Consider the following 27,565-nt stretch of genomic DNA (forward strand, 5'->3'; position numbering starts at 1 on the left):
TCTGCGACCTGGGCTGGTCAGGGAAAGTCCCGATTGACCTTACTCCAGGTGTCTTTGTCTGCATTCTCAGGCTTACAGAGAAAGGCCTGCATTTGTAACCCTGGAAGCTTGTAGCTTCCTGAGCTTCCTTGGAGGCAAGGGACTTGACCTGCACAATACTGTCCTATTGTAGTTCCCAGACTACCAAGCCCCTGGGGGCTGAGGAGTTGGGGGTGGGCAGCAGTGGGCTTCCTGGCTGTCAGCTGCAGCACAGTCAGCCCTGGGTCTGGAGTGTCCTGGAGTCACAGTTCTGGCTTTCATTCCACTGACTGAAGGTATCCAAAGCATACCCGCACCATACAGACCACCCGGCAGGTGCTGGCTTAGGAGGGGATCTGTGGAGCTCGGTGAGCAATGGTCCCACTTTGGCTGTCCTCTTCCAGGAACATCGTGAAAGGCATGAGGGAGCTCCGGGAGATTCTGAGGACTGTGGAGACCAAAGCAACGCAAAACTTCAAAGTGGTAATGTGACTATTGGCTGGGGCTGGCTTACGCAAAGGCCACTTAGGGTGGGAGACAACACAAGCCCTAGCAAGAGGCCCCTGACCTAGAGATGTCGCATGCATGCCTATGCTCACCTTCCTCTGCTCTCAGCAGACATTGTTAATCCATCCCAGAATGCTTTCCCACCAAGCCTGGGAAGCACCCTGTTCATCTCATCTTCTTCATCAGGGCACTGAAGATGACTCCTAGCATTAGAATAGAGTTGAAATCTACTGCCATCCCTTGCATGAGCAAAACTATCCTAATATGTGGTATGGCTCGTTTCTTCATGATCTTAATAGATGTCATTGACTCTCCTCTCGTGCCCCAACTCAGGCCTTTGTACCTTTGTTCTTCCAAAATCAGATGGGGTAGAGCTATGTCATCCGTGGGAGAGGTGGTAGCTACTGTGCCGGAGGGACCGAGGACCTAGGGACTTGGGAATGGAATGTGAGGCCCCCAGAGGCGCAGCTCATCATGCAGTGGGCAGATCTAGTTGGGAACCAGGGCTGCATAGGCAAGCTGCAGACGTTTTACCCCAGCCTGAGTCTCTCCCTCTTTGCCAGGTGGCAGCCAAGCACCTGGCAGGGGTCCTGCTGCATTCCTTGAGTGAGGAATGTTACTGGAGCCCCTTGTCCCACCCTCTGCCTGAGTTCATGAGCAAGGAGGAGAATTCTTTCATCACCCAGACCCTTCGGAAACCTCACCTCTATGAAGGAGACAAGTGAGTGCCTGCCGCCTGCCCTGGTGTCCCGCTCTGGCTTTGCCATGAATACAGGTTCTGATACCTTCTGGTGTCTCTTCACGGTACCCTGCTTTCCCAGCCCTGCCCCAATGCCAGACAGACATTTTAGAGGCTAAGAAAAGATGGTCTCTGATGGGGTTGGGGGAGAATGCTTCATGGCTCCCCAAAGCCACACGTTCAGAGATTGCCTGTCTTCCTGACACACCCCTTTGAGGTGCCAGTTGAAGGTGGAGTCTGTAGTCACCAGCGGCTTCTCCCCATGCCTCACCTCAGGCTGTGGGTGAATGGGCCATTTCTTCTGCAGGATGGTAGCAGCCTTTCAGGTTCAGAACTCTGGGGCTAGTTAAGAGCTGTTCTAGGTATTCAGTGCCTGTGAATTATGCAGGAGAAGGGTCAACTTACCAGGTCGATGTTGACTTGGGGCACAAGGGCTGCTTGGGGAGGGGGGAGGCAGAGGTACTGTTGATGTGGGCTGGGCTGCAACCAGGAATGCTGTTGTGTTTTCCAGCCTCTACTGCCCCAAAGACAACATAGAGGAGGCGCTCTTGCTGCTGCTTATCAGTGAGTCCATGGTAAGCCCCAGGCACCACTGACCCCAGGGAACCGGGTTTGTGGAGAGTGTTGGCATAGGTAGATGCAGGCTACCCATGGCCTAGTCAAGCTCTGCCTCCCAGGAAGGTGCAAGCTTCTTGGCCCTGCCTGCCTCTGTCTCTCTCTCTCTCTCTCTCTCTCTGTCTCTGTCTCTCTCTCTCTCTCTCTCTCATTCTCTCTGTCTCTCTGTCTCTCTCTCTCTCTGTCTCTCTCTCTCTCATTCTCTCTGTCTCTCTGTCTCTCTGTCTCTCTCTCTCTCACACACACACACACACACTCACACATACACATACACAGATACACACACACATTTGCAAGTCTGGCGCACTTGGGTTTGGCCATGCTAGCTATGCTGGGCTATGATGAGAGACCCAATGTCTGTCCCAAGTAGGTAGAGACTGAGTGTATGTGAAATTCTTTTCTGGGTTACAAAACTTGATTATCACTAGGCAGCAGTGTGCACTGAGCAGCTAGGTGCTGTGACTGATATAAAAACAGACAAGGAAAGGAAGGAGTATGCATTTTTGAGGCACAAGACCTGAATTGGGGCTCCAGGGCTCTGCTGATTAGCTGAGGGTCGGGCACAAAGCATTCAGACATTCTGAGCCTCAGTTTCCTCCTCATATGATGATGGTAACTCAGAAGTAAGTTTGGATAGAATTCATGTTCTTGCAACAACTCTTGATTATCTGTCCTGGGCCTGGGCCTATTCTAGAAGCCAGAGATGTAGCAATAAGCAGAATGCAGACAGGCCCCTGACCTCGTGGAGTTCACATTTTGGTCAGGGGTGGTAAAGTAGTAGTGAATGATGATCCCAGTGTCCGGGCTATCCCTGTCATCCCTGTTTGCTTACTACGGAAAAATAAGGCCATGGGGACCCATCTCCCATACCCTGGGCAATGCATATGTGATAGTGTGCATGCGTACATGCCCGTGGTGACCACAGCGTTAGGCCGTGTCTTCAGAGTACTTTGGAGGCTCCTCGAAGGAGGGCATGGCATGGTCCGCTGGCGGTAGAGGTGTGAGATGAAGGATGGACCTCTTGCACCAAGGGAAGGAGGGCATGGCATGGTCCGCTGGCGGTAGAGGTGTGAGATGAAGGATGGACCTCTTGCACCAAGGGAAGCTCAAAAATGTGGATTACAGAAGCCAGGGGTAAGCAGGTATGTCCACACAGCTGGATCCACACAACTGGATCCAAGTTCTTCAACTCTGGAGTCCATCGGTGCTGCCGAGCTGGGACTGCCAGCTGAGAACCGGGTTTCTTAGACGATGCATCTGAGAAGTATAGGTTAAGAAAGCGAGATGTCCTGAGCTGGACCATTCTCAACACTGTTCCTTACAGAGCAGCTGAACTGTGCTGGACCACATGTTCAACACCATACATAAAACAACGAAACAGCCTGAAGCCCTTATCTCCAGTGCACTCCCACGTAGTGCAGGGAAGCCAGCAAAATCCGATCCTTTTTCTGTTTAGCCGGGAAAGAATTCATTGTTGGTGTGGCCTCAGGAAGGTACTAGATAGGGAACCTGTGTGGGAGGTTGGGGGTGTCTTTGGGACTGGGACCCTGCACCTTAAGAAACTAGTTCTGCACTATACTCGGTACCAGGCACCTGGCAGCATGGTTCTTGTATTTGTTACTCATAGCTGAGCGAAAGTCTCTCTCTGTGAACCTGTTTGCTCATCTGTAAGATGGAGTTACCAAGGCCTCTGCGGAAGGAGTTTGGGTGAATTAAATAAGAAAATAAATACAAAGCTATCTCGTTGGGTTGTTCAGTGCTTGTTTTTGTCCTGGGGGCGGGAAAGGCTTTGATTCCGACTCAGTTGCCTTTGAAAACGTGTAGGCTTTAATCTAGTTGAGAGATTGAGGGCATTAGTCTGCTATTTTAAAGAAAAGGGCTTCCTAGGCATGGTTCCATTTGGGACTGGCGGATGAGACACACGGCGTCCTAGCTTTTGGCACCAGCTTTGCTGTGATGCAAGGCCTTGCTCTGCAGAAGGCTGCCAGCTCAGAGCTGGTGGTTCAGTACCCGTGATAGGAAGACTGTGTCGCTGGGTAGATGAAGCCTGTCACAGAGCACGGAAGCTCTTGGCTCTGTGAACTCAAGAGCTGGTGGTAATCATGTCTGCCAGCAGGGAAACCAGCAGGAGCTGCCCAGGACAGTGTCCTCCGGGGAAGGGGAGCATCACTGGGCACAGATGCTTCCTAGGTCCTTCTTTCTGGTGTGACTTTTGGGGCGGGTTCGCTTGCTTGATGAGAGGCTGCTGTCTCTGTGAAACCTCTGAGCAGGGCTCTGGGCATCTTCCTTCAGGAACCTGTTCCTTGCAAAGAGACAGCACCCAAGACTTCACCAGGGAGACCCTGTCCACATTTTGCTTTGGTTCCTTCTTCAGCAAAGCCAGCCCAAGGCCTCTGATAGTATTGATCAAGACGACTAGGCACGTTCCGAGAGAAATCTGAAACCAGGGAAGCAGCCAGGGTGACACCAGGATGTCCAGATTTCAGTGGGGTCTCTGCCCTCTGAAGAAAGCTGTGTTGGCCTCCTCCCACAGTCTCCCCCAGTTTCCCCCAGTCTCCCCTAGTCTTCCTCCGCCTTCCTTGGTCTTCCGTAAAGTAGGATGAGACCGGGCAGGAGGGCACGAGGACAATCAGATGCCACTTAGAAAGTGTTCCATTTCCCCCACTTAGACGGGGACTCTATCTAGGTCCAGGATTAAGTGGAGGATGGGGCTCTGCAGAGATGCCAGCTGCGCCACATCTGGCAGAGATTGGGTACTGCCAGGATAATTGACCTGGTGCTCAGGAAAGCCTCAAGTCTGGACTGGCTCTGGATGTCCATCTCTGGAGACTCAGAGCCCCCCCCCCTCGGAAGGTTATACTTCTTTCGCTGCCCTTAGGGTTCATGGGCCAGATAAGTTGATGGTGTGAGAATTCTCTTTCCGAGAAGGTCATGCACCTAGGGAGGGTGCCTCAGCAAGGGTTGTGCCTGCTGAAGGAAAGGAGGATTCCCATTTTTGTCTCAGGGAGGACATTTGTCCAAAGAGCAGTGGTGAGTCCTGAGAGAGTGTGGCTAGTCTCTTGACAATCCGAAAGATCTAGTCTGAATCAGGTTCTTCTGGGAGAGGCACCAGAGGGACAAAGGGGAGGAGTAGGAAAGCCCCTGGGAGTCCTATCTGGCTTCTGAGGGCAGATCATCCCACAGTGGGAACCAAGGGCAAGGTCAAGGTCACAGCAGTGAGGGTGCACTCCTGTGGGTCCTTAGGGCTTTGGTACAGAGGGGAGCATGGTTCGCTCTCACAGGACAGCCCAAAGCAGTGCCCAAAGTAGGCAGGATGGGTAGGGAGAAAACCCAGGGAGAATACTCACCTTTATCCCACGAACAGCACAGGGGACAGTTGGGGGCAGTGGGGAGAGCCTAGAGCCAGCTCAGGGGCTTGTATTTACTCTAACAAGTGCGTTCACCACACTGCACTGGTCTGGGGTTGTCTGATGAAAGCGGGCGTCTGAGGCCGTCGGTGCGCACAGGAAAAGGAAAGAGTGTGGTTAGGACTGAGTGGACGGGCTCCCTGGGAAGCCTGTGGGCCTGTGTGAGCCCAGGGAAGAGGGATGGGAAGGCTGGGGCGCCTCTGGGGAGAGCTGGTAAACCTAGTGGTGGTGCCCCCTGCCTCTGAGGTTTGTTCTGGCTCCTGAGCCACACACGAATCCATGCTCTTTTGTGGCTAACTAGCCAGCCCTAAGACTTCCTTTTTTTTTTTCTGCTCCAGTTTCCCCACCCTAACCCATTACCATGGTTACATACACAGGCACTGCCCAGCAACCAACACTAGCCCAACTTTTTTTTTTCTTGTAACCCTGCCCACAAAGCCATGCCAAAAGCTGGGCAGACATCTACTTCAGGCTGTCCAGTGGGAACCATGTTCGCCCCTCGTACAAAAGCACCAAGGACCCGTAAGAGCACGCTCTTAAGTGGCCAGGTCATGTGGAGGACTTGCCCCGTCTTAGGTTTCATTTGCTCTAATGACACTCAGTTCTGAAAATCCACCCCTCCTTTCCACCAGACACACCCAGAGGCCTGTCCTCTTGGAGGGCAAGGTCTAGGGTAGACAAAGAAGGGGTTTTTGTGCCAGCCCAGAGCCGTCTTCCTGGGGTATTGCTCATTCCACAATGGTGGATTTATGAAGCTCTGGGTTCAAGGAGCTCAGTCTAGAAATGGCATGCCCCGCTACAAGGGGTGATGAGCCAGCCAGGACTGCTGGGGCCCAGGTTATGCCCGTGAAGCAGAGGGGTAGGTTGGCTACAGCCCTCTGAGTTGGGAGTTGCCAGCAGGCTGATATGGAGAACTGCAAAGTGACCAAACTCAGGCGAGCCTTGAAGATGGGAAACAGCAGGGCATGCTGGGTGGCTGCTGAAGAGTCAGGTAGGAGGCAGCCAGAGAAAGGAGTTTAAGTGTAACCCTGAGGGAAGCGGTGATGGTTCGTTCTCACTATCCCTCTCCCAACATGGCTTCTGTGCAGGGAAGGTTTCTCAGTCCTCGGAATGTGTCCAGCAAGGCTCCCTCTACCTCAAGAGAAGCCACCCCTACAGAATACCTGGTCTATCCCTTCCATCCTGATTTCTTCCTCCTACCAAAAGTCGTAGGAATGCACAGATGCGTCCCGTAGCCCCCTTCTGCATCTCCGGTCTTGTCCCCTCCTTCCTTTCCCTCTGCTGCCTGGAGAAGCCTACTCACCCACGGTCCCCATTGGGTGCCTGGAGCCAAGAGCTGCTGCTGGAGGTGGAGGAGTGGGGAGGTATAGTGTGAGGGACGGAGCGTGGCTGTGTTCCCACGTGGCTGTGTGGGTGGAACTCTCTGGGAGGGAGAGGGATTTCTTGGCGCTTTCCCTGCCTTCGCTGCTTGCAGTTCCTGGCTCCGTTTATCAGGTTGGCTCTAGCATTGATCTTTGTGAGGATTTCCTGCCGTTCCTGGCATTCTAGCCCAGGCATCCCCTCCTTGGCCATCTGTGTTTCTTGAGGAGGAGGAACACCTATCACAATCGTGGCTGAAGAGGCAGCTGTCCAGATCCATTGCCCCCACTTTGTCTCCCTGCCTCAGATGCCCCTAAGTGGATTGTTCTTTGGGGCTAGCAGACCTGTTAGCTAATAGGAGCCTCTAAAGGAGCCCATTTTAGCCCAGAGCCTACAAGCAATGGGGCTTGTGTCTCCTCACCCTCTGGCCCAGGGTAGCTCCTGCGCCTTCCCTACAGGAGGGAGGGTGGGGCTCTGTGCAGGAGGCAGTGAGGAGCACTGGTGAGCAGGATGGGACCTTGGAGTTGGTAGTATATGTAGGTTTCAGGGCCAATAGCTCCTTTTTTTCTATCTAGCAGGCCAGTCCTTGGCTGACAGCCAGTTGGGAGCAGAGCAGTCTCAGGGAGGGAGGATGCTAGACTAGGACTCCTTTGGCAGAAGGAGAGGGGTCAGAGAGGAGCATGCTGGGGTCATCAGCAAGCATGTGGGGCCAGAGCCCAGCTTTGCCAAGCACAGTCCCGAGAATGTATGAGAGTCATTTCAGACCCCTGCTTTGTAGATGTTCCTGCTTGGCAGCTATTTATTTATTTATTTATGTTTTTCTTTTTGGGTTTTTGAGGGTTTCTTTGTGTAGCTCTATCTATCTATCTATCTATCTATCTATCTATCTATCTATCTATCTATCTATCTTTGTTTTTTTTTTTTGAGACAGGGTTTCTCTGTGTAGCCCTGGCTGTCCTGGAACTCACTCTGTAGACCAGGCTGGCCTCAAATTCACAGAGATCCGCCTGCCTCTGCCTCCCAGAGTGCTGGGATTAAAGGCATGTGCCACCACCGCTTGGTGCTCTGCTGGTCACTGAGTAGTGACTCTTAGGTTTTGGAAGAAGGAAGACTGAGTGTTAATGAGAGAGAGCATTGATGATGTATGTTTGAAGTGAAGTGGGGTGGGGGGTTCTGAGTGTCAGCAGGTGTCACATTCAGATGAAAGGCAGGAGGCCATGGCACTGTCCTTGCAACTTCAGGACCCTGAGCCTTAGGATGACACCCCGCACACACACCTGGACCGTGGGTTTTCTGTCTTTGGAGAGAGCTTTGTGGGGTTAGGAGAGGGCATTTCTGAGAGTGTGGTCAGTTACTTGGCTTGTAAGAGCAGTGAAATGGGACAGTGAGTGGCTTTGCAATATGGGCCCCGTGATGCTAGGTCCTCACCTGCATTCCACCCGCAGGCTACTCGGGACGTGGTACTGAGTCGGGCACCAGAGCAGGAGGAGGACCGGAGAGTGAGCTTGCAGAATGCTTCAGCCATCTATGACCTCCTGAGCATCACCCTGGGCAGGCGGGGCCAGTACGCCATGCTTTCTGAGGTAGGGTCAGCTGCCCAGCCTTCCTCACTTCCCACTCTCTGCTCAGGCTGGCCTGCCTTTTACTGGCTTTGGCTAGTGACCATGGCATGTCCCCCTAGCCTCAGTCACAGATCCATTATCTGTGGAATGGGAGTTATTAGAGACCTCACCTCCGTGAGGTTAGGAAGAATAGATGAGTTGATACACGCAAAAAGTGGAGAGCCCTACCACTACCCATGATAATCAACACTACTTGTTATTTTTGTTGGGTTGTGTTCTTTCAAAACATTTTCACAAATCTGGTTTCATTTGCCTATCAAAATGGCCCTCTGAAATCATTCCTGCGTTATGAGGTGGGAAGAGAGGACTAGGTACAACTCAGCATGCCGTGGCAGGGACTGGATCACCCCTGTGTTTCCTGCAGCTCTCTGAAGGCAGTGAGGGGAATGGTTACCCTGTCAAGGAGGGGGCCAGTGCTGACCACTTCTTCCTCCTCAGTGCCTAGAGCGAGCCATGAAGTATGCATTTGGAGAATTTCACCTTTGGTACCAAGTGGCCCTCTCCATGGTAGCTTGTGGGAAGGTAAGGCCCAGGGCTGTGGGGGTGGGGGTTACGCCTTCTATGGGTTCTGAGAAACCTCTGGTCCCTCCCAGGGGCTTCTCAGAGCTAGATGTTGGAGAGATTTGTGTTGACTGGGAACTGACCCGGTATTGCTATGACTGTCTATGAGCATGGATGGGGAAGGCCCTAAGTAATGCGTGCTAGTGATGACCAGTTTGCCCGCATGCAGGTATGAGTTTAGATGCTTCTCTCTTCTTACGGTCCACCACGAGGTCATCGTAGCCCATCTGGTGTGGCTCTGGGAGAGAGGAAAGCTGTTCCTGCCCCAGAGAGCCCTGCCTGTGAGGTGGAAGGAGAGATATGCGGTGGAGTGGAGTAGCAACGACACACACGGGAACCTGTAGGGGAGACTGTGTGGTGGTTAGCAGTACCTGGGTGGGAACAGCAGAAAAGGCCAGCACTGCCCAGAGCACACGGCACCAAGGTAGGCATTCGCCCTCCATCTGCCGGGCCCCTGCTCCAGCACCCCTGATTTTCTCTCAGATCAGAACTACACTTATGTAAGCCTCTATTTTAAGCAGCGACACGAAAGGAAAACCTTTCCGGAGCTGGGGGCCGAGGGAGATGGGGCTGAGGATGCTATGAATGCAGGAAATAAGGTGCCATGAGCTTGCAGATGGTTCCAAGAGCTGTAAATACCCAGGGCCCTTGCATGGGGCTGAGGGAATCCCTCGTCCCCTGGCCCATCTGTGCCATATTCCATTTCTAGCCCCACAGCCGTCTCTGAGGAGGGCCCTTCTAGTGTGCCAGTGCCGCCTCCACAGATGAAGGAGTGCCAGGCAGCCCTGGGTCTCTGCAGTGAGACAGGCCAGGGCCTGGCGGGGAGGGGGAGGGGGGAGAACCAGGTGCCGCAGTCAGACTGCCAGGGCAGGCTGGGAGCACAGCAGAACCAGTGGGGAGTCTCCTTGAGCATCCTTTGCTGGTTATCACGTGGGCCACCTCCCAGAGCACCTTGAAGTCACAGCATGACCTACTGGCTCTGCCCAGCGAGTGCTATCAGATTTTAAGGAGAATTGAGAATATAGACAGGGCTGGCCCAGCAGGATTAGAGGCACTCCCGAGCACCAGGCAGGAGAAGAGCAGAACTCCAGGCAGAGGGGGCAGCGTGAACCAAGGGGAGTAGGTGTGTAGGACTTGAAGGCAGCAGCCTGTTAATACCTAGGTGACTAACTAGGTTACTGACGGGAGGCTGGGAAGGTGTGGCTGGAACTTAGGCGGATCCTCCACACACAGCAGCATTAAGCAACTTCTTCCTGCCTCCCCCAAACAGGAAACACCATTAGCCTTAGAATAGCAGAGGAGAAGAAGAAAGGCCTAGAGCAATGCACACTGTTCTGTGGGTTTTATTTTAAAGCTACCCCCTTTAAAAATCAAAAACAAACAAATAAAACCAAAAACAAAACTATCCATGGAAGTTAGCTTGAATTTTGAGGGAGTTCCTGGAGGCTCCAGCCTCAGGAAAAGGCATCATGATTGTCTGGGACTTGAGGAGTCTTCCACCTCCTTATGGAGAAGCTGGACCCTAAGTGGTTTAGGCAGCTTGGCATCTGGCCTTTGGGAAGTCATTCCCTACTCTGGTCCCTTCGTGCTCCCACAAGGTAGGCATAGGGCGCTGGAGTGGTCAGTGAGTTCCATATATGTGAGGCTCCACCCATCCATGCACTTGGTGCACTGTGAGATTGTTGTGTAAGGAAGGCATTCTCCAACTGCCCCCTGGGAATCCTGCATGCCAAAACCATTTGCCTGACTGCCCTGGCAGACTTCAGAGGAGTGACCAGAGCTTGCCTTTGCTGAGCCCCAAAATGGGAATCCAGGTTCTGTACCTTCCAGAAGGTGCGGTTGGGGAGATAGAAATATGCCTGGTGTTTCACCCCACAGGAACCACAGTTCTGTAGCGTGATTTAGGTCGTTCCCTCTCTCAGTCTCCATGCGGCAGTTGCAGTGGCTGTGTTGCTAGGTAACCAGCATGACAGGGGGAAAAAAAGAAGCCGGCTGCTCCTACTGCTGGGTCCTCAGACGGCTCCTTAAATAGCAGTGTTTTTTGGTCTGCATGGGGGTGGGGTGGGAAGGGGTGGGGTGGGAAGGAGTGGGTGGACTATGGAGGGTCAGGACTAGAGAATCCGGGATGCAAAGGTCAGCAGCCTAAGGAAAGCTGAGGAGAAGCCTGAGGCTTCCTGGGGTGTGCGGGTGGAGGGACAGTGGTAAGGGACACAGTGTGGCATTTCCAGGAGAGGGACTCTGAGGAGGAGGTGGGGCCTGGCAGCTCTCACGAAGCTGGGTGCTCGCTGTGGGCCTGTCATTTTCTGGCCCTTTCTTGTGCTTGTCCTGTCCTCTCTTACTGTTAGAATGATAGGGATTTGGGCATCTGTCCCTCCTGTTTCCCTGCTTTCTGTGACCTCCTTAAGGGTCTCATCTACCTTCTCATCTGACTCTATCACCCCAGCCCAGTACTGAGGCCAGTACAGGCCCTGAATGAAGATACCTTCATTAACCTCATTGGTCTATTTTCTGTTACGTTTAATAAAGCAGCCGAGGTAGAAGAATTTATAATGCTAAGAAGCTTATTGGCCTCATAGTTTTGCAGCTCAAGGACAGGGTACCCACACTGGCTTGGTTCTGGTGAAGACCTCAAGGTGGGTGACGTGGCAGGAGTGTGTGCAAGTGGGAGACACTGTAGAGCAAGACACAGAGCCAGGCGGAGAAGAGCGAGTCATGCTCACTTTATACCAACCCCTGTAAGAACTGATGAGAAAGATGGCCAGTCCTTTTAGTGCACACAATGGCCTAACCAGGTTCCACTAGACACCATCACTTCTCAGGGATAACCACTCAGGTTCAAGTTCCGACATACGGATTCTTGGAGAACACACTCAGAATGTGTGCAAGCCATAGCTCCATGAGAGCCCACGGAGACTGTGAGACTGGGTGGAAGAACGTTCTTCCATAGATGGTGGGAAACGGAGAGGTGAGCTGGAGGCGGGGGATGCATACATTCCAATCATATCTTTCTGCAGGCAGAGGAGCCTGCCAGCACCCTCTGTTCCTTAGTGGCACCCCCAGAGTTGCTAGGGAAGGAGGAGGCTAAGTTAAAGGGAGGAGCTCAGCTCACAGTAGGACCCAGGACTTGGTGATTGACCTGTGACACACACCTGAGGATCACCTTACGTGCCAGGACAGTGAATGCTGGGGTTCCCTCAGAAAGTGTTGGGTTCAGAAAGCAGAAGGTTCCAGACTACCCATTCACACACGCACATGCTCACACAAGCACACACGCACAAACACCCCCTACCTCTCTCCAGGAAACCAGCTTCCTCTGGCCAAGGTCATCACCATGGAGGCCACACAGGGTGGTGGTGAAGAGTTAGGTCCAGGCTGTGTTCAGACCCTTGCCTGGTCATTCTCGGGCTATGTGACTTTGAACAAACTGTCTGCCTGCCAGCCTCTCTCTTTTCTCGGCTGTAAAGCTGCCCATCTGGTGGGGATGCTGTGAAAACCCAACGCTCTCATAGAGAAGTTAGCAGACTTTCCGCAGGGTCGGGCAGTCAGTTCTGACTATTAATAGCCGGTCTCTCTCAGCCTTTCCACCAGTGTGGTATCTTGCAGCAGGCACAGATAGCATATAAACAGGCGTGAGTTCCAAGTAGACCTTATTCACAGAAACAAACAGTGGGCTAGGTTCAGCCTGCAGGTTCTCTTGGCAGCCCCTGACTTAGGAAAGACTGCCTGGGACGTTTATAAGATCTGGGGTATTAGCTGGCATTCCTCTTGGTATAGATGGCTCACCTGTCTGGCCCTGGATGCCCTTCCCTTCTGGCCTTTCCCCACCTGTCCTCAGCAAATTCTGGTTGAGTCCTGAAGCCCCGTGGGCTTTTGTCTGAAGGTTCTCTCTGGCCCTCCCACCTCCTCGCCTTCTTCCCAGCCTTTATACACCTGTCCAGTCCTGTCACCAGCTTTCCCCTCTGAGTACAGGTTTAGGGAGCCCCTGTCTAGTTCTCAAATCTTTCTGGTTCTGATCTGAATTCTTTTTGGAAAGGCTCTGTTCAGTATTAATGTTAGCGCTTGTCACATCTCCAGAGGGTGAGGTTCATGGCCTCTATTCTCCAAAGGAGGGAAACGAAACTCAGAGAAGGACTTGCCTGCAGAGACTGTGACCTGGACTCCTCCCACTGGGTTCTCCTCCTGGTTCTCAGAAGGAAAGGTCTGCTGGGAGAACTGCCCATGAGGGCATGGGCACCTAGGGTGGTCAAGTGATGGTGTTCCCTGCTCTTGCTTCCGCAGTCAGCCTACGCCGTGTCGCTGCTCCGGGAATGCATGAAGCTGCAGCCCTCGAACCCCACAGTGCCCCTGATGGCTGCCAAGGTCTGCATTGGGTCCCTGCACTGGGTGAGTGAGCTGTGGGGGTAGAGCAAGCAGGGCCCAGATTCAAAACCTCCTGGGGAGGACCCCAGCAAGGGGGATAAGGTGGGGAATGTTTGCAATAGAAGAAAGGGTGCCACCTTCGTGTAGGACCAGGAGGAGAGTTTCTGAGGACCCACCAACCTTGATCTTGACAGCATGGCCCTTGGAAATGGGGTCTCCAGAGAGTCCAACAAATGGAAAGTGGTCGGGGTGGTAGGCAAGACCTCCGTTACCTAGACCAGCCTATTAGAAAAGGGACTTCAGATGACGTCATAGTTAATAGAGAAGGGGAGGGGTCAAACTCAGCCCTAACCTGAGACAAACAAAGATGGCCTCCTTGCAGTCCCTTCTTTGTTCTGTTGCACCCTGAGGCTTCTTTCCCCGGTCCTGCCGTCTGCTCCCCACACTCTACCGAGGCGGCTTTTAGGGGACTGCACCTCAACTGGTAACTTCTGAGCTGATAGTCTTTACTAGGGGCTCATGAAGGTGCCTTCGGAAGACCAGTAGCTTGAAACGGTGAGAAAAACGAGCCCTGAGCCCTGAGCCCCAGGTCTCTGGTGAGCTCAGACCCAGGGCACTGGCTCCTAGGGAGTACTGCTGTAATATTATCTCTACTGGTAACTATCCAGATCAGCTTCCCGATGAAAGGGAGAGTCCTCCTCCTATGTTCTGAGTGACACAGAACGAGTTCCTTGTCCCTCTCACTTGTCATCTTGTACCCCACATATCCTCTCCAACAGGCAAAGTAGCCCCCATTCCTTCCTCTGCATTCTGGATCCACAGCAAGCACCCACTCTGTTGTAGGTGGCATGCAGCTGCAGCCTGTAGAGTACCAAGCCAAACCTCTGCAGCAAAGAGTGCTGGGAGCTAAAGGTGCAGAGGGCGCTTACCCAATCCCCAGATCAGACTCCTTCTTATTCCAAGACTTCTGAGAGGAAGCCTTGGGCTTATCCCTTAGCTGAAGCCTAAAATACCCCATGTCTCTGGAAGCAGGGCTGGGGAGGGCATATGTGCTCCCCCAAGCTGCCAGCTCCAAGGAGCTGAGAGTCCACCCAGCCACTGGTGCCCTTGCCAGGAAGCCCTAAATTTAGATCTTCCCACCATGGAGGAGCTGTTTCCCTCTGTAGCATAATTACAGTGATTATGTGCATTCAGATTACATGGTAATAAAATTAGGATCAAATCAGTCCAAATTGAAATCAGATGAGTTAGGAGCAAAGTAATCAATGACAACATAAATAGAAAAGCCCAAAAGGAAGCTTAAACATGCAGACTTGTCATCAGAAGAGGGGAGAGAGGCGGGCTGGTACCCGGGGCTGAGAATAGTCTGAGTATTGACCTGGTCAAACTTTGATGGGGAGTCAGACGCAGGTGGGAACAAGGCTCTGCAGGTAAACGGGGATGAGGGCGAGCTGCTGGAGACTTAGATGCCTCCCCTGGACCCCCTCCTCTTTTCCTAAAATTAGTTTTCCTTTGTTTTTATTTTAAGTGACTAAATGTTTTCCCCTGCATGTGTGTCTGTGCACCATGTGTGTGTAATGCCCACAAAAGTCAGAAGAGGGGATCAGATCCTCTGGGATTGGAGTTACAGAAGGTTTGAGCCACCTTGTAGGCTCTGGGAATCTAACCAAGACCCTCTAGAAGCGCAGCCAGTGCTCTTAACTGCTGAGCCATCTTCCCAGACCCATTCTTGGAGCTCATAAAGTCTGGTTTGTACTCACCCTGGATGTGGATTGAACTGTGGTATGACCCTCTGTGCTTCTCCAAGGCATAGCTCTGTCTTTTCCTGAGGCCAGTGGGCAATGCTGGTGAGTGCCCCTGCCCTCCAGGAACTCTGTCCTTCACTGTGACCTTGCCTGGTGTGGGCTTTGTTTCCGATTAAGTGCTTCCTCACTTCCTTTGCCTTGCACTCTAGCCACAAGGCAAATCTGGGGAGCAGATAGAAAAGACAATGTAGGTATTTTCTTGGATCCCTCCAAACACAGTTATTTGAAACTGATTTATTTTAGAAAGTTGGAACCCCTTCAGGAGTCACAGAGGGCAGGGCATGCTTGTATATTGTATGCCACACAGACAGCTGGTGTGAAAAGGGGAAATCAGACGTAGGTGAACTCATCTTGCAGAGACTTGTATTGTGTGTCTCGGGCTTCATATCACCCAACGGGGCAGCATGGTACTGGAAAGAGCATCAGCTTGGAGAACAGATAGGGTTCAAGTCCTGTGGTCTACCTTACTCACTAGCTTGTGTGACTTTGAGGGAGTGATTCACTCTCCTTGTGCCTCAGTTTCCTCATCTATAATCTGGGAGCTGGCATGTTCCCTAAAAGGGGGTGAGCCTTAGGAAATGGTGTGTGTCTGCATGGCCCTTTGCAGCTATATGACAAATGGATGCCGTTATTCTTCTCAGTACCTTCACAGTAGTGAGCACTTAGGAAGGGTGCTTTTGCTTTCATTCTTCCAAATCCAGGAAGATGGATTGCTCACAAAGCAAGGAAGAACGCCAGCTCTCTCGCCACCAGCTTACAGAAGTTAGAAAGTACCTGTTACTCCTTGAAGAAAAGGAGGGAAAAAGCACATTTCCACAAAGTAGTTCCAGGCCCACAGGAAGGGGCTCAGGAGAACTGGAGGTCTGTCAGCAGAATCCTGCAGTCTCTGAATAGAGGGCTCTCTCCAGTCATTGGGAAGAGAGTGGATGGAGGGCCAGAGGTGGCACCCTCTTTGCTGAGTGCAGGTGAACGAGGCTGTCCCTCATTCCGCGATGGCAGGCGGCCCCGAGCCCCAGCAAGTGTGCCAACTCAGCTGAGTCTGCTGTGCAGGGACCAAATTAGGAAAGCCTCGGATACCAAGGGACTTGGGAAGGCACAGAGTGTTTTCTTACTTACGAAGGAAAGTTCCCTGTACTACTAGTGTAGTGCGCTTCCCAAGCGTCAGGGAGGAGAAAACCAAGAAAGTGCAGAGGGCAGCCATGAAGCCCTCAGCCAGCCTGAGGGCAAGGGTCACAGATGTACTGCTGGCTGAATGGCTGACCGTGGAGGTGGGGATATCACACAAACTCCCCATGCCTCCTAACCTGCCGTGGTGCTATGATGTGGTTGTCAGGCCTCAGGCTGTTCAGAAACAGGGGCAGGGAGGGAGGACCTTCCCTAGGTGGCCAAGGCAAGCTCACCTGGATGCTCTGAGTGAGGGCATTTCAAGACAGTACCATAGTGGGGTGAGGGAGGAGACACTGGGAACTCCTCATCTAGGTGTATTTGGTAAGAAAGAGGACCTCATGCCACAGTCTGAGCTGGTGGCAGAGACAACAGCCTCCAGGAGGACCTGACGTCCCCAGCAGGAAAAGCTGGCAAGGGAACTTGGTAGAAATAGTGTTGGGCGGCTGAGAACAGTCAGATTAAAACAGCATTTTCAGATTGTGGATCAAAGGTTGTAGAATAGAACACGTAGGAAGAAAAAAAAGGGAATATATCATAAGATAATAGAGTGGAAAATATTCTGATGTAGTATCACCTATGCAAGGGGTGAGTGAGGGGTGGTTGAGGTGTACCCTCAACCTCAGATCTGGTTGGTGACATGAACCTGAGCAGCTGACTGGCAGTTCTGGCCGGCGCCTGCCTGTCCGGTGCAATCACACTTTTCTAAGAACAGCCAGGCCCACAGACAAAAGGCAGGCAGGACTAGCATCTCCTTTGGATTCCGTTGATGCCACTTGCAGATTTTCCAGCGTGATGATGCGTGATTAATATATACCTATATACACATATATGTGCAGTAATTGTGGCATGTGTGTATATTACATGTAATCGCTGGTCTTCATCTCCCAGCCGCCCTCTGAGGGTGACACTGCTGTCCCCATTTTACAGAAGAGGGAACTGAGGCCCACAAGATAACCTCAAAGGAATGGAGTCCAAGCAAGGTGCTCATCTTTGCTGTCACCCCCACGGTGCTCTGTCTCTGTGACGAGAACTGACCTGGGGGTCGGGCTGGTTCGGAGCCTGGCTGGGTCCTAGCCCTTCAGAGCCGAATTCTAAGGCTCTCCGTGTGGCACACCTGCTTTCGACGAAGAGGGACAGTGTGCCTAGTAAAAGGTTTTGTTTTTCTTTGGTTTTCATTTTTGCCATGACAGCACCCTCCCCATTTGCTAGCTAAAGCGCCCGTGTCTATTAATACCATGTGTAATTATTGTATTGTACATTAACTTACTTGGAATTAATACTATTTTTCCTTTATAATTACTGCAGTGAATCCACATGCAGAAGGGCTGCTTTGTGGGGGGGGGGGCAACAGAACTCAAAATAGTGTTGGCCCTGTAGGGAACATGGTACATTCAGGAGTCCTGTTCTTTGCACCACAGTGTTGCTCTACTCCTTCAGGTTTGGAGGGGTTTCTTTTCTTTTTTTCTTTTTCTTTTCTTTTCTTTTTCTTTTTTTATTTTCACCTGGCTCCTCATAGCTGGGTCCAAACTGGGGACTCGGCCCATTCATTTCTCCATGGCCTCTGTCTCAGGCAATCCCGCCACACTTCAGGGAGAAAGATTTTACCTGCACACTCTCCACAGCTGTGGCCAACAGTCAGAGCTACCCAACTCCTCCTGGGCAAACCAGCTTAAGTCAGGATATCAGTAGGGTTGGGCGTGGCTGGAAGCCAGCCAGAGTGTGCTCTGGCCTCCACTGGATTGCTTTTGTGATTCTCTAGCTGGATGGGATACCTGAGCTTGGGGCATAGTTGTAGTCTGTCTGTCTGTCTGTCTGTCTGTCTGTCTGCCTGCCCATCCATTGTCTGTCGGAAGTGGTGTGTGAGTGGGAGGGAGATGTTGAAGGAAGCGGCCCTGGGAGTCAATATTCTGGATAAAACATAGACATATTGCTATGCATTACATAGCAGGTTAGGGACACGTGGGAAAGAGTTGGTGGAGACACATGAGAATGGACACAGCCTTAGCCCCAGCCCTACACCCCAGCCAGCCTCACTGTTATGTGTGCCGCAAAGTATCCATAAATTCCCCCTCATGTGCCTTCTCCCTGTGTCCCGTGTTGTGTGTGAGGATGTGTGTTCACATGGCCCATGCCAGTTGGACCTTTTCCAACTGGAACAGTCCCCCTGCTCCCAGGACAAAAACAGCCCAGGGCCTTTTTCCCCTGAATGTTCAAGCTCACTGGCTCCTGCTCAGGAAGGGAGGGAGTGAGCTCCAGACTAGCCTGTGTGGCAGCCTGCCTACTCTGCAGGGTTGGCCATGTTCAACAAGGCCCAGCCAGCCGTGGCTCCCCTCTGTCTGCTGAGCAGGCCCTGCTTGCAGGGACCACGTGAAGAGGAGCCACACGTGGCCTGTTTGGAGTTCATGCTCTCAGCACAGAAGGCTGTGGGAGCTGGCTCTCCCAGGCAGGGAGTCTGTCTGTCTGTTTGTCCGGAAGAGCTGGCACCTGCGACCTTGAACACTGGCTCCTACATACAGGGAGATACTTCCTCCTCAATAGTTGTAGGGCCTGGATAAGTCACGTTACCTACAGTTCCAGTGTTGGGAACTGTTCTGTTTATACTTGGGGCTGACACTGCCCCAGGTTGGTTACTATCCTCCCTTTCCTGCTCAGGACCGCCAAGCCCACCCCAGTGACCACTACCTTTCCTTTTTGCAGCTAGAAGAGGCAGAACACTTTGCCACGGTGGTGATCGGCCTTGGAGAGGAAGCAGGAGAGTTCCTGCCTAAAGGCTACTTGGCCCTGGGTCTCACCTACAGTCTGCAGGCCACTGACGGTGAGTGTCAGGCCAGAGAATCTGCCTGAGGGTGGGATGTTTCCAAGGTGTCTCATTCTACTAGTGAGCCCTTGGTACTCCCCACAGATAACAGCCCTCCTCTGGGATATATGCATGTGTATACCCCACCAATACACCCTAACACACACATAGACACACATAGACCCACACCCTACCCCCCACGCACATACACACACATATACACACACTCTACGACATATACACACACACATCCTACCACACAAACATACACCCTACCCCCCACACGCATATACACACACACCTACCATACCCACACACCCTACCACACTCACACACACGCATACACACACATACACACACACCCTACCACACTCACACACACCACCACACACACACACCCTAACACACACCCCCGCTATCACACCCCCCCCATACACAAACACACACACACACACCCCTCCCTCAGTTCCAAGAGTTTCCACTCTCACTCAGACACCCACCAATGTGCCATTCCTCCTCACTGACCCATGTAGGCCCTGCCCAGTCCTCACTGCCCTCTGTGATATCCTGGTACTCTTATCTGCAGTGTCATCAGCCCTCCACCCCACCATGGCTTCCTTCCACTTCTCACAGACCTGCCTTTACCCTCAGCTCTGCAGCAGCCCTCTGGGGTCCTTGAAATCCCTCCTCGAGAATGTCACAGTATCAAGTACCTACAGGAGTTTCATAAGATTCTCACCCTTCCCGCCTCAGGCCTGGTGTTCTGTTCCTAGCCTTCCCAGTTCAGCCCAGTGCCTCCTCATTGACTAGAGAGACACCTGCTTTTGTGTCCTTGAAGTCTGGGAGGGAGGGAGCAATGACCCCCACCCAGACTTCACCCATGCCCCCTAGTGCCCGCCCCTATGTGTAGGTTCAAGGAACCCTTGAAGCCATATAGGACAGTCCAGTACTGAATGCCCTTCTACCTCTCAGACCCAAGGTCATGGGACTTCAGGCACCATCATCCTTGCTTGGGCTCAGGAAGTGGCCACCAGTCCCTTAGTTATAGTCTGCTATTGCTCTCACAGCGGTCTTCAGTGCCTTGAACCCAGGTACTGGACCTTGAGGGTTGTAAACAGGACCCTGGTTGGCTCCTTCTGGCTAAGTTCCTGTGCCCTGGGGATGGACTGGAGAGATGCACTTCTTCTGTGACCCACACACAATCCATTGTGTCTCCTGCAGCCACCCTGAAGTCCAAGCAAGATGAATTGCACCGCAAGGCGCTGCAGACACTTGAGCGGTGAGGAGACGCCTATAATCTTTTGCTTCTTCGCATGCAGGGCGATAAAGTGGAGGGTCCCACAATGAAGTCCCACTCTCTGAAATGGATGTCTCTGTCTTCCCTCTCATGGATAAGGAAATCATAATGCCAGATGGCCACCCAGCAGGCAGGAGTAGGTTGTTGTTTTGGGTAACCTTGCCCTCAGCGCTGGGCACTGGGGGCCCCTGCTGCCAGGCCCAACCCTTGTTCCTGGGACTCCCACGCTTCTGCTGGTGTTCTGATACTGGACAGAAAACAGGAAATGCAGCCTGTACATCAGTGGTTCTCAGGCTTGTGGGTCATGACCCCTTTGGGAGTCACATACAAGGTATCTTACGAATCAGATATTTACATTACAATTCATAACAGCATCAATTACAGTTATGAAGTAGCAATGAAATCATTTTATGGTTGGGGTCAGCACAACATGAGGAGCTGTAGTGAAGGGTTGCAGCATCAGGAAGGTTGAGAGCCGCTGCTACGTGGTATCCTTCAGATAGCAGGGCCTCCAGAGTGATGTCGGTGCCCTCTAGCCTGACCACACCAGAGCTGCAGGAACTTCCCACCCACAACTTCAGAGATTTCCTGGAGTCGGGAGGGCGGGGGGGGGGGGGGGGAGCCAGTGCCTTGCTCAGACCCAGCCCCTCTGAGCCTCCCTCCCCTGGCCTGACCCACTAAGCCCCATCCCCCACATTGAAGTGACAGAGGGATGTTACTAGGGAGGACCTGGCTAGGACTCCTTGTACCACTGGAGTGTGTGACACACCAGCTTCCCTCTGGGTCAGGCTGTTCCCCAACCAAAAAAGCAAGCTATTCCGGCCTTCAGTCTTGCCCACCTCTCCACCAGTGCTGCGCGCCCGGGACTCCTTGCTCAGACTGGCAGTTGAGAGGCCCTGCCTCCTTCTCGGGGCAGTGTGAGTGTGCTTTGAGAGAGACACAGTCAGGGTAACTGCTGTCCACAGAGAAACAGCCAGGGTGTCAGTCACAGATGTGACGCTGTCTTTCCCCGTCCCCGTCCTACCCTTCATCTGAGGTCTGTCACCTTGGAGATACCCTACCTCAGTTTGTCCCAGCCCTCCTTGAGCCACTGTTCTGTGCCGTGAGCTGCCTGTGGACCTGACTGAGCCATCAGCCGCCATCTGAGAAGGGCTGTTTGCCCCCAGCCCCCAGCACAAGGTTGGCAGGCTGCTCAACTGACAGTAACTGACTCTTGGCTCCTCTCCCCTGCAGAGCCCAGGAACTGGCACCCGATGACCCCCAGATTATCTTCTATGTCTCCCTGCAGCTTGCCCTCGTCCGACAGGTGTGTTGTCACGGTTCCTAACCCTCAGATCTGTGGGGCTTCTGATCTCCCCTGTGGGACCGACTGTCTCTTGGTGCCCTTGTCTTTCATGTGAGCATCTGTGTGAGGAGTCTAGTGAGGATTTGGTTAATGTGGTTACCTCAGCCCACTGGTGATGGGCACACAGGAAGGGCTATTCAATGTCCTGACTTTCCTTAGAATATTGCAGTTTCCTGAGACATGGGTAAGTGACCACAGCATCATTTGCTCGTGTCCTGCCCCCTACCCTCAACTTGGGGAAAGTGTGATTGGCATGGGGAGCTATTTCTGGATGGGTTTCTGTGTGACCCCAAAGACACCACTGCTGGCTCCTGATCTTGGGGGGGTTCAGTGGGGTAGCCATCCTTGCCCTACCAAGACCATCACCACCATGACCACTTATATCTCTCCAGGTAGAGCCACCTTTTCCTGATAGTGACCCATGAGGTAGGGACAGGGGATCCCAGCTATTATAACTGCCCTAAATCATGCCTTTCAGAATCTCCTCTGATCCCATGCATCCTGCATCCCTCAGGCTAGCACCCTGGGCGTCTTTGGTGGCCTTGACCCAGCACATGCTGACGCTGGGGGACTATAGGTGGCCTGAGGCCCCAGGACAGCTTTCCTCTCCTGCCACTGGGAAACGTGTTAAGCTCAAAACCACTGGCTGGGAGAAGCCTCGTAGGCGCTGTGTACAGCCAGACCCGTGGTGGCGCGCTCCTGCAGTCCTGATACACATAGGAGGCTAAGGCAGAATTCTTGAGTTTGAGGTCGGCCTAGGCTACAGAGTGAGTCAGTTTGGGGTACACAACAGGACACTGTCTCAAGAAACTAAGCAACCGAGAAAAAGGAAGTCCACGTTCATACATGGACAAGTGAGGCAGTCCTGTTCATTTCCCTTGCAGGGTCAACATGACCTCATTTCACACTGTGGCCAGAAGTTCACTCTGCCCCAGCAAAGAGGCTCTGGCCCATTTGGAGATAGGACCTTGGGTAACCTGGACCCCTGCCAGGAGGCTGGTCCCATTATCACACCTGACCTTAGAGCAGCCACGCTAGCTGTTTCCTCTGACCCAGGAGTAGTGGGACTCCGGCCTCTTGACTTCTCACTGAGTGGTAGCCCCACTACTGGAAGCTCCTTCTTGCCTCACACCGGGATTCTTAGCGGTGCCTGTGCAGCCTGATTTGCCAGTCCAGGTCCTCCGTCTCCACCACCTCCGTCTCAGCTGTTTTCTATCCAGTGGTCCCGCTGTCCTTCCTCCTGCTTCCTGCTCCTCTGTTTGTTTCCCTCACACCACCTCCTCCCCGTGACTCATTCATCACTCTGCCACCTCGGCCTTATAGCCGCCGCGATCCTGACCCCTGGGCCCTGGCACGGGGCTGCTATCCTGACCCCTAGGCCCTGGCCAATAGCTGCGATCCTGACCCCTGGGCCCTGGCCCATAGCTGCGATCCTGACCCCTGGGCCCTGGCCCATAGCTGCGATCCTGACCCCTGGGCCCTGGCCCGGGGCTGCGATCCTGACCCCTGGGCCCTGGCCCGGGGCTGCTATCCTAGCGATAGGCCTGCTCTCTGTGTGCCGCTCCTCTTGGAAAATCACTCAGCCTCTAGGAACAGACGGAAAGTTAACCTGAGACCACTCTATTTTTAGCTCTCTGTAAAGGAGCCCGGTGCTTCCCTTGCCAGTCACGTTGATGATAAGCCTTCGGTGATGCATTTTTTAATCTCTTCAGTTATTCATCCGTCTTTGATAAATAGCACCCATCTTCTGAAAACAATGCTTGTGAGATCAATGGAGTCTGGCACTCAGTTTCCTTGGGGACATGATGTCTAGAAAGTTCCAGAGGGCTGAGGACCTTGAATAGACTCTTAAGCTAGACCTGTTTGGGTCTCTGTGACCTTCCTTCTGGGTCTTTCTGCCTAGAGCATGGCTGGCTGCTCTGAGCTATGATATTGGGGTGTTTGGACACCCCTCCCAGGGTAGTGGGGTCTGTTCTGGTGAGTCACTGGGCAGGGCCAGCTTCGGAGAGTCACATCCACTCAGTGGTAGCCCCTAGCTGGTGCTTCATGCTCTCCTTGACCTATGCACTTAGTGGCTAGAAGGGGACACTGTGACAGGCCTGGCACACTGAGAGTGCAAAGCCCCAAAGGGAACGTGAGAGGCTGGGGTCTTAGGTCTGCTAAGGAGAAAGACAAAGGCCTGCACAGGTCAGTGACAGAGCGCAGATTGGCAAGTGAGACACCCTGGGTTCGTCCCTGGACAGACCAGAGGACCCTGGTGTGGCCAGAGTGGCCAGAATGGATACAGCCGCCTCAAGCACATGCCCTCGGACTGGGGGGAGGAATCCTACAGTTCTGTCGTTGTGGGGTCTCCTGAGGACTCACTGGGAACACAGGCTTTGGGAAATGCACCGAGCCATCTCAAACCTAAGCCTTGGAGCTTCCACGGGAGCCTGGCCGCATCCTATTACAAAGGAAAAGCAGGCCAGAGAGGTGTTGCTACCTTGCCCTGGGTACCAGCAGAGCAGTGGAGGAGCTGAGGTCCATACATTCCATCCTTCTCAGGAGTCAAAGCTTTTGACTCTGTGAGGATGTGGGTAGGAGGGGGTGTTTCTCCATCAGTGTTCTGGAAGGTGTTTACCACACTGTGGCACGCATGACAAGAGTAACAGTAGAGCCCGGCCTTGCTGAGCTCATAGCTAGTGTGTTGTCCAAACAGGCCATCCTCACCCCCCTCCCTCCTGCCTGGTGCTGTGTCTCTCCCAGTCCTTCCTCTGGTCACAGCCTCCACACACACAATGGGTAGGTAGCTAAGGGGAAGGCAGGGGAATGGGTGGGCATTTCGACAGAAGCAGAGCCTTGCGATGACAGTGCCATTTACTAGGCTGCAGGGAGAAGAAGCCTCATGCATTCTGAGCCACTGAGCCAAGTTGGAATGAATGCCAGAAGTCCTGAGGATGGAGATTATGGGCTGGACATTACCGTACTGCACTCTAAATCTGCAGCTTAAGAATTGGCCTACATCAGTAGTTCTCAACCTGTGGGTCACATATTAGCTATCCTGCATATCAGATATTTTATGTTATGATTCATAACAATATCAAACTTACAGTTATGAAGTAGTAACAAAAATAATTTTATGGTGGGGGGTATCACCACAACGTGAGGAACTGTATTAAAGGGTCACAGCATTAGGAAGGTTGAGAACCACCAGCCTATACTGAGCCCCTCACTCACCTAGTGTAGCATCAGCAGGCTGTGTGGGCTTAGCCTATGCCAACCAGTGCTGAAATGCCAGCCTCTCAGGCTGGAGATGCTTGAGCAGACAAAGGGTTAGAAGGTGTCCGAGCATGTCCAATTGTACATACCCTACCAGTTTAATCCATCTAAGGTAAGCCATATGCCTAACGTGTAGGACATAGAATTCCGAAAGGCAAGAGCTCCCAGGGACAAGAGACCCGGGTCTTTCAAATTCACAAATAAGGTATTGCTTTTTCTAACACCCAAATAGTCCTCCAAAGAGCATGCTCTTTAGATTTAGATAGCAAGTGGCAGGTGGGCTGGGAACAAGAGACCATCTTGCATGCCTTTGCTGGAGGAGGAGGAGGTAGTGGAGGCGATGCAGGGCCACCTAGCAGGTCACGCTGGACAGCTAAGGAGTCGCTGCACATACTAGCACAGCCCAACCTCCTTTGAAGGAGTGTGTTCCCATTAGTGACAACCAGAGTTTCTTTCACTCTTAAACACTTGTGGAAACTTCCCAGACTCTGCCAAGCGTCCCTAGGCCATGTGAGGAGAGTCCGTTGTGCTTACTGGCCTGTGTGGCCGAGCCAAGGGCGTGTGGAGGCACTGGAGGAGAACAGGACAGAGAGAGACGCATCCAGGGTGATCTCTTGTTCTCCCCTGAACCGTGCTTCCCCCCACCCACCTTTTTCAACAGAAGAGACCATCAGAGTTTTCCCAGGTCCTGCTAGGAGCAAGGGTTTGGCAAGATAGCAGGGCCAGAGGTGTGTTGTCTTCCTTGCCAGTCTGCAGGACTCCCAGAGCAGTGGGGACCTGCCCTCCTCCACTCAGCACCAGGAAGGGAGGCAAACCTGAGCTGTGAACTCCAGGGCTCTATGTGGCAGCGGTCTGCTGCACCTGAGGGGAAGGCTTTGCTTCACTCTAGAACCACCTGTGGCTTCTCAGTGGCTTTCTTGGCCCTGTGTGAGCTGGCCTCATCTTCCTATCTAATCTTCCTATAGAACTACTCTCAATAATTATTGAGTTGAAAAACACCCAATACAAAAACCAAGCCTCCGTTCTAGCTAAGCCCCACACTGCTCTTTCTGAGGACACTCCTTCCTTTCTGCCATTCATCCCTGCTGCCTTCCTGCCTTCGGTCCCCACCTTCCTAGAGCACTCCCTTTCCCATACCTTTCTTGAGTGGGACTCTGACCCCTGTCAGCAAAACTCTGAGAAGGGCCTTCCACATGTGACAGGCAGCCTTTGCCTGAGGCTTCCAACTCCTCCCATTCAAAATGCTTACCTTCGTCTCCCCAAATCCCTTGCCAGGCTGTCTGACAGGAAATGTTTTATTAATGCCCTTGCTTCCGCTGCTCCAGGCACACTTGGGCTGAGCTGAGCCGTGGCTGGAATCTGAGTCCTGGGGTAAGGTCCCTAAACTGGCGTTCTCTCCTGGCAGATCTCCAGCGCCATGGAGCATCTCCAGGAGGCCCTGACGGTGAGCAGGGATGATGCCAATGCCCTCCACTTGCTAGCGCTGCTCTTCTCTGCCCAGAAGCACTACCAGCACGCCCTGGATGTCATCAATATGGCCGTCACCGAGTACCCCGAGAACTTCAAGTGAGTCTCCTGGGTTCACTGCTGGGTGAAGGGCTGTGCATAGTCGCCTGTGCACACCTCAGCTTGTCACATTGCAGTCAGTACACAGGGAATAAGTGTCCGTTGCTTAGACACTTCCCGGGTAGAGGGACAAGGTCGTGTAGGAATGGCAAGGGCTGTGGCGGTATGCACAGAGGGGCCTTGGTGGGGACCAGGGAGCCCAGAGTGCTCCTGCCCTCAGGTAGGCCACTTGGTAAGGAAGGCATGTGACATGATCATGATCCTGACACAGCCGGCCGAGGATGAAATTCTAACGCTGGCTAAAGAACAGAGGAACCTGCCCAACTGCATCCTTTCCTGGAAGCTGGGGAAACAGTGATCTTCCTCCAAGGTGGTCCTGACCCTTCATGTTTATCACACCAATCACTTGCCGTGCCTCTTAGAGCAGGGTTCACACTGCAGTGGGAGGGCAGCAGCAGGGGGAGCAGGATTAGATCTCCTTCCCCTCAGATCACAAAGGCACATCAGGGCTAATCAAGGCAAATGCCATTGTGGCTATGCCGGGATCGAGGGGGAGGTCATGTTTTGATGACCTCTGAGCCTTTTCCTGTTTCTCCTTGCCAAGACTGCTGTCTGCAGTCTAAACTATCCCAGCCCAATTCCTGATCCTATCTGATCCTCCTCACGCATACCCCGTTATCCTGCCCCAGTGGGTCCCAGCTGTTCATAGCCAGGTATAACTAAAGTGTGTGTCCACTTGGACAAGTCCATCCTTGTATTGAAGAATACAGTTTTGAACCTTGCTCCAGCCTTGGAGAAATAATTATTCATTTTATAAGACGCACCATCCAGGAATTTATAAAACACAAATTAATCGGGTGTGGACAACAGGAATCCCAAGTATAATGCAGCAGTACCGGTGGCAATGTTTTATTTTATCTTTAGATTTAAAAAATTACATTTATATGGGATGGTACACACATGCAATGGTGCACAGAGGGTATGCAATGGGGCATGTGCGGAGGTCTGAGGATAACTTGAGGTTATCAGTTCTCTCCTATCTTTTGAGTCCTGGGGACAGAACTCAGTCGGATCTTTAGGCTTGGCAGCGAGTGCCTTCACCCACTCAGTCAGCTTCCCAGTCTTATGATTTTTATATATAGT

General features: G+C 52.7%; 1 protein-coding gene across 6 annotated transcripts in view; it reads left to right on the forward strand.

Annotated features, from left to right (window-relative positions):
• Ttc7a (tetratricopeptide repeat domain 7A) overlaps window positions 1–27,565 on the forward strand; it is a 106,386-nt gene that overhangs the window by 42,220 nt on the left and 36,601 nt on the right. For 5 of the 6 annotated variants that reach the window (XM_075955596.1, XM_075955597.1, XM_075955595.1 and 2 more), the window contains 10 exons: window positions 423–501; window positions 1,089–1,246; window positions 1,776–1,839; window positions 8,091–8,228; window positions 8,706–8,789; window positions 13,107–13,211; window positions 18,857–18,974; window positions 20,178–20,235; window positions 21,487–21,559; window positions 26,262–26,422. In XM_075955596.1, the coding sequence (XP_075811711.1) occupies window positions 423–501; window positions 1,089–1,246; window positions 1,776–1,839; window positions 8,091–8,228; window positions 8,706–8,789; window positions 13,107–13,211; window positions 18,857–18,974; window positions 20,178–20,235; window positions 21,487–21,559; window positions 26,262–26,422 (1,038 nt within the window). The remainder of the gene's footprint in view (window positions 1–422; window positions 502–1,088; window positions 1,247–1,775; window positions 1,840–8,090; window positions 8,229–8,705; window positions 8,790–13,106; window positions 13,212–18,856; window positions 18,975–20,177; window positions 20,236–21,486; window positions 21,560–26,261; window positions 26,423–27,565) is intronic. The other variant, XM_075955594.1, reaches the window with a different exon arrangement.

The sequence above is a fragment of the Microtus pennsylvanicus genome, chromosome 21 (assembly GCF_037038515.1).
Source record: "Microtus pennsylvanicus isolate mMicPen1 chromosome 21, mMicPen1.hap1, whole genome shotgun sequence".
In the NCBI taxonomy this organism is placed as follows: domain Eukaryota; kingdom Metazoa; phylum Chordata; class Mammalia; order Rodentia; family Cricetidae; genus Microtus; species Microtus pennsylvanicus.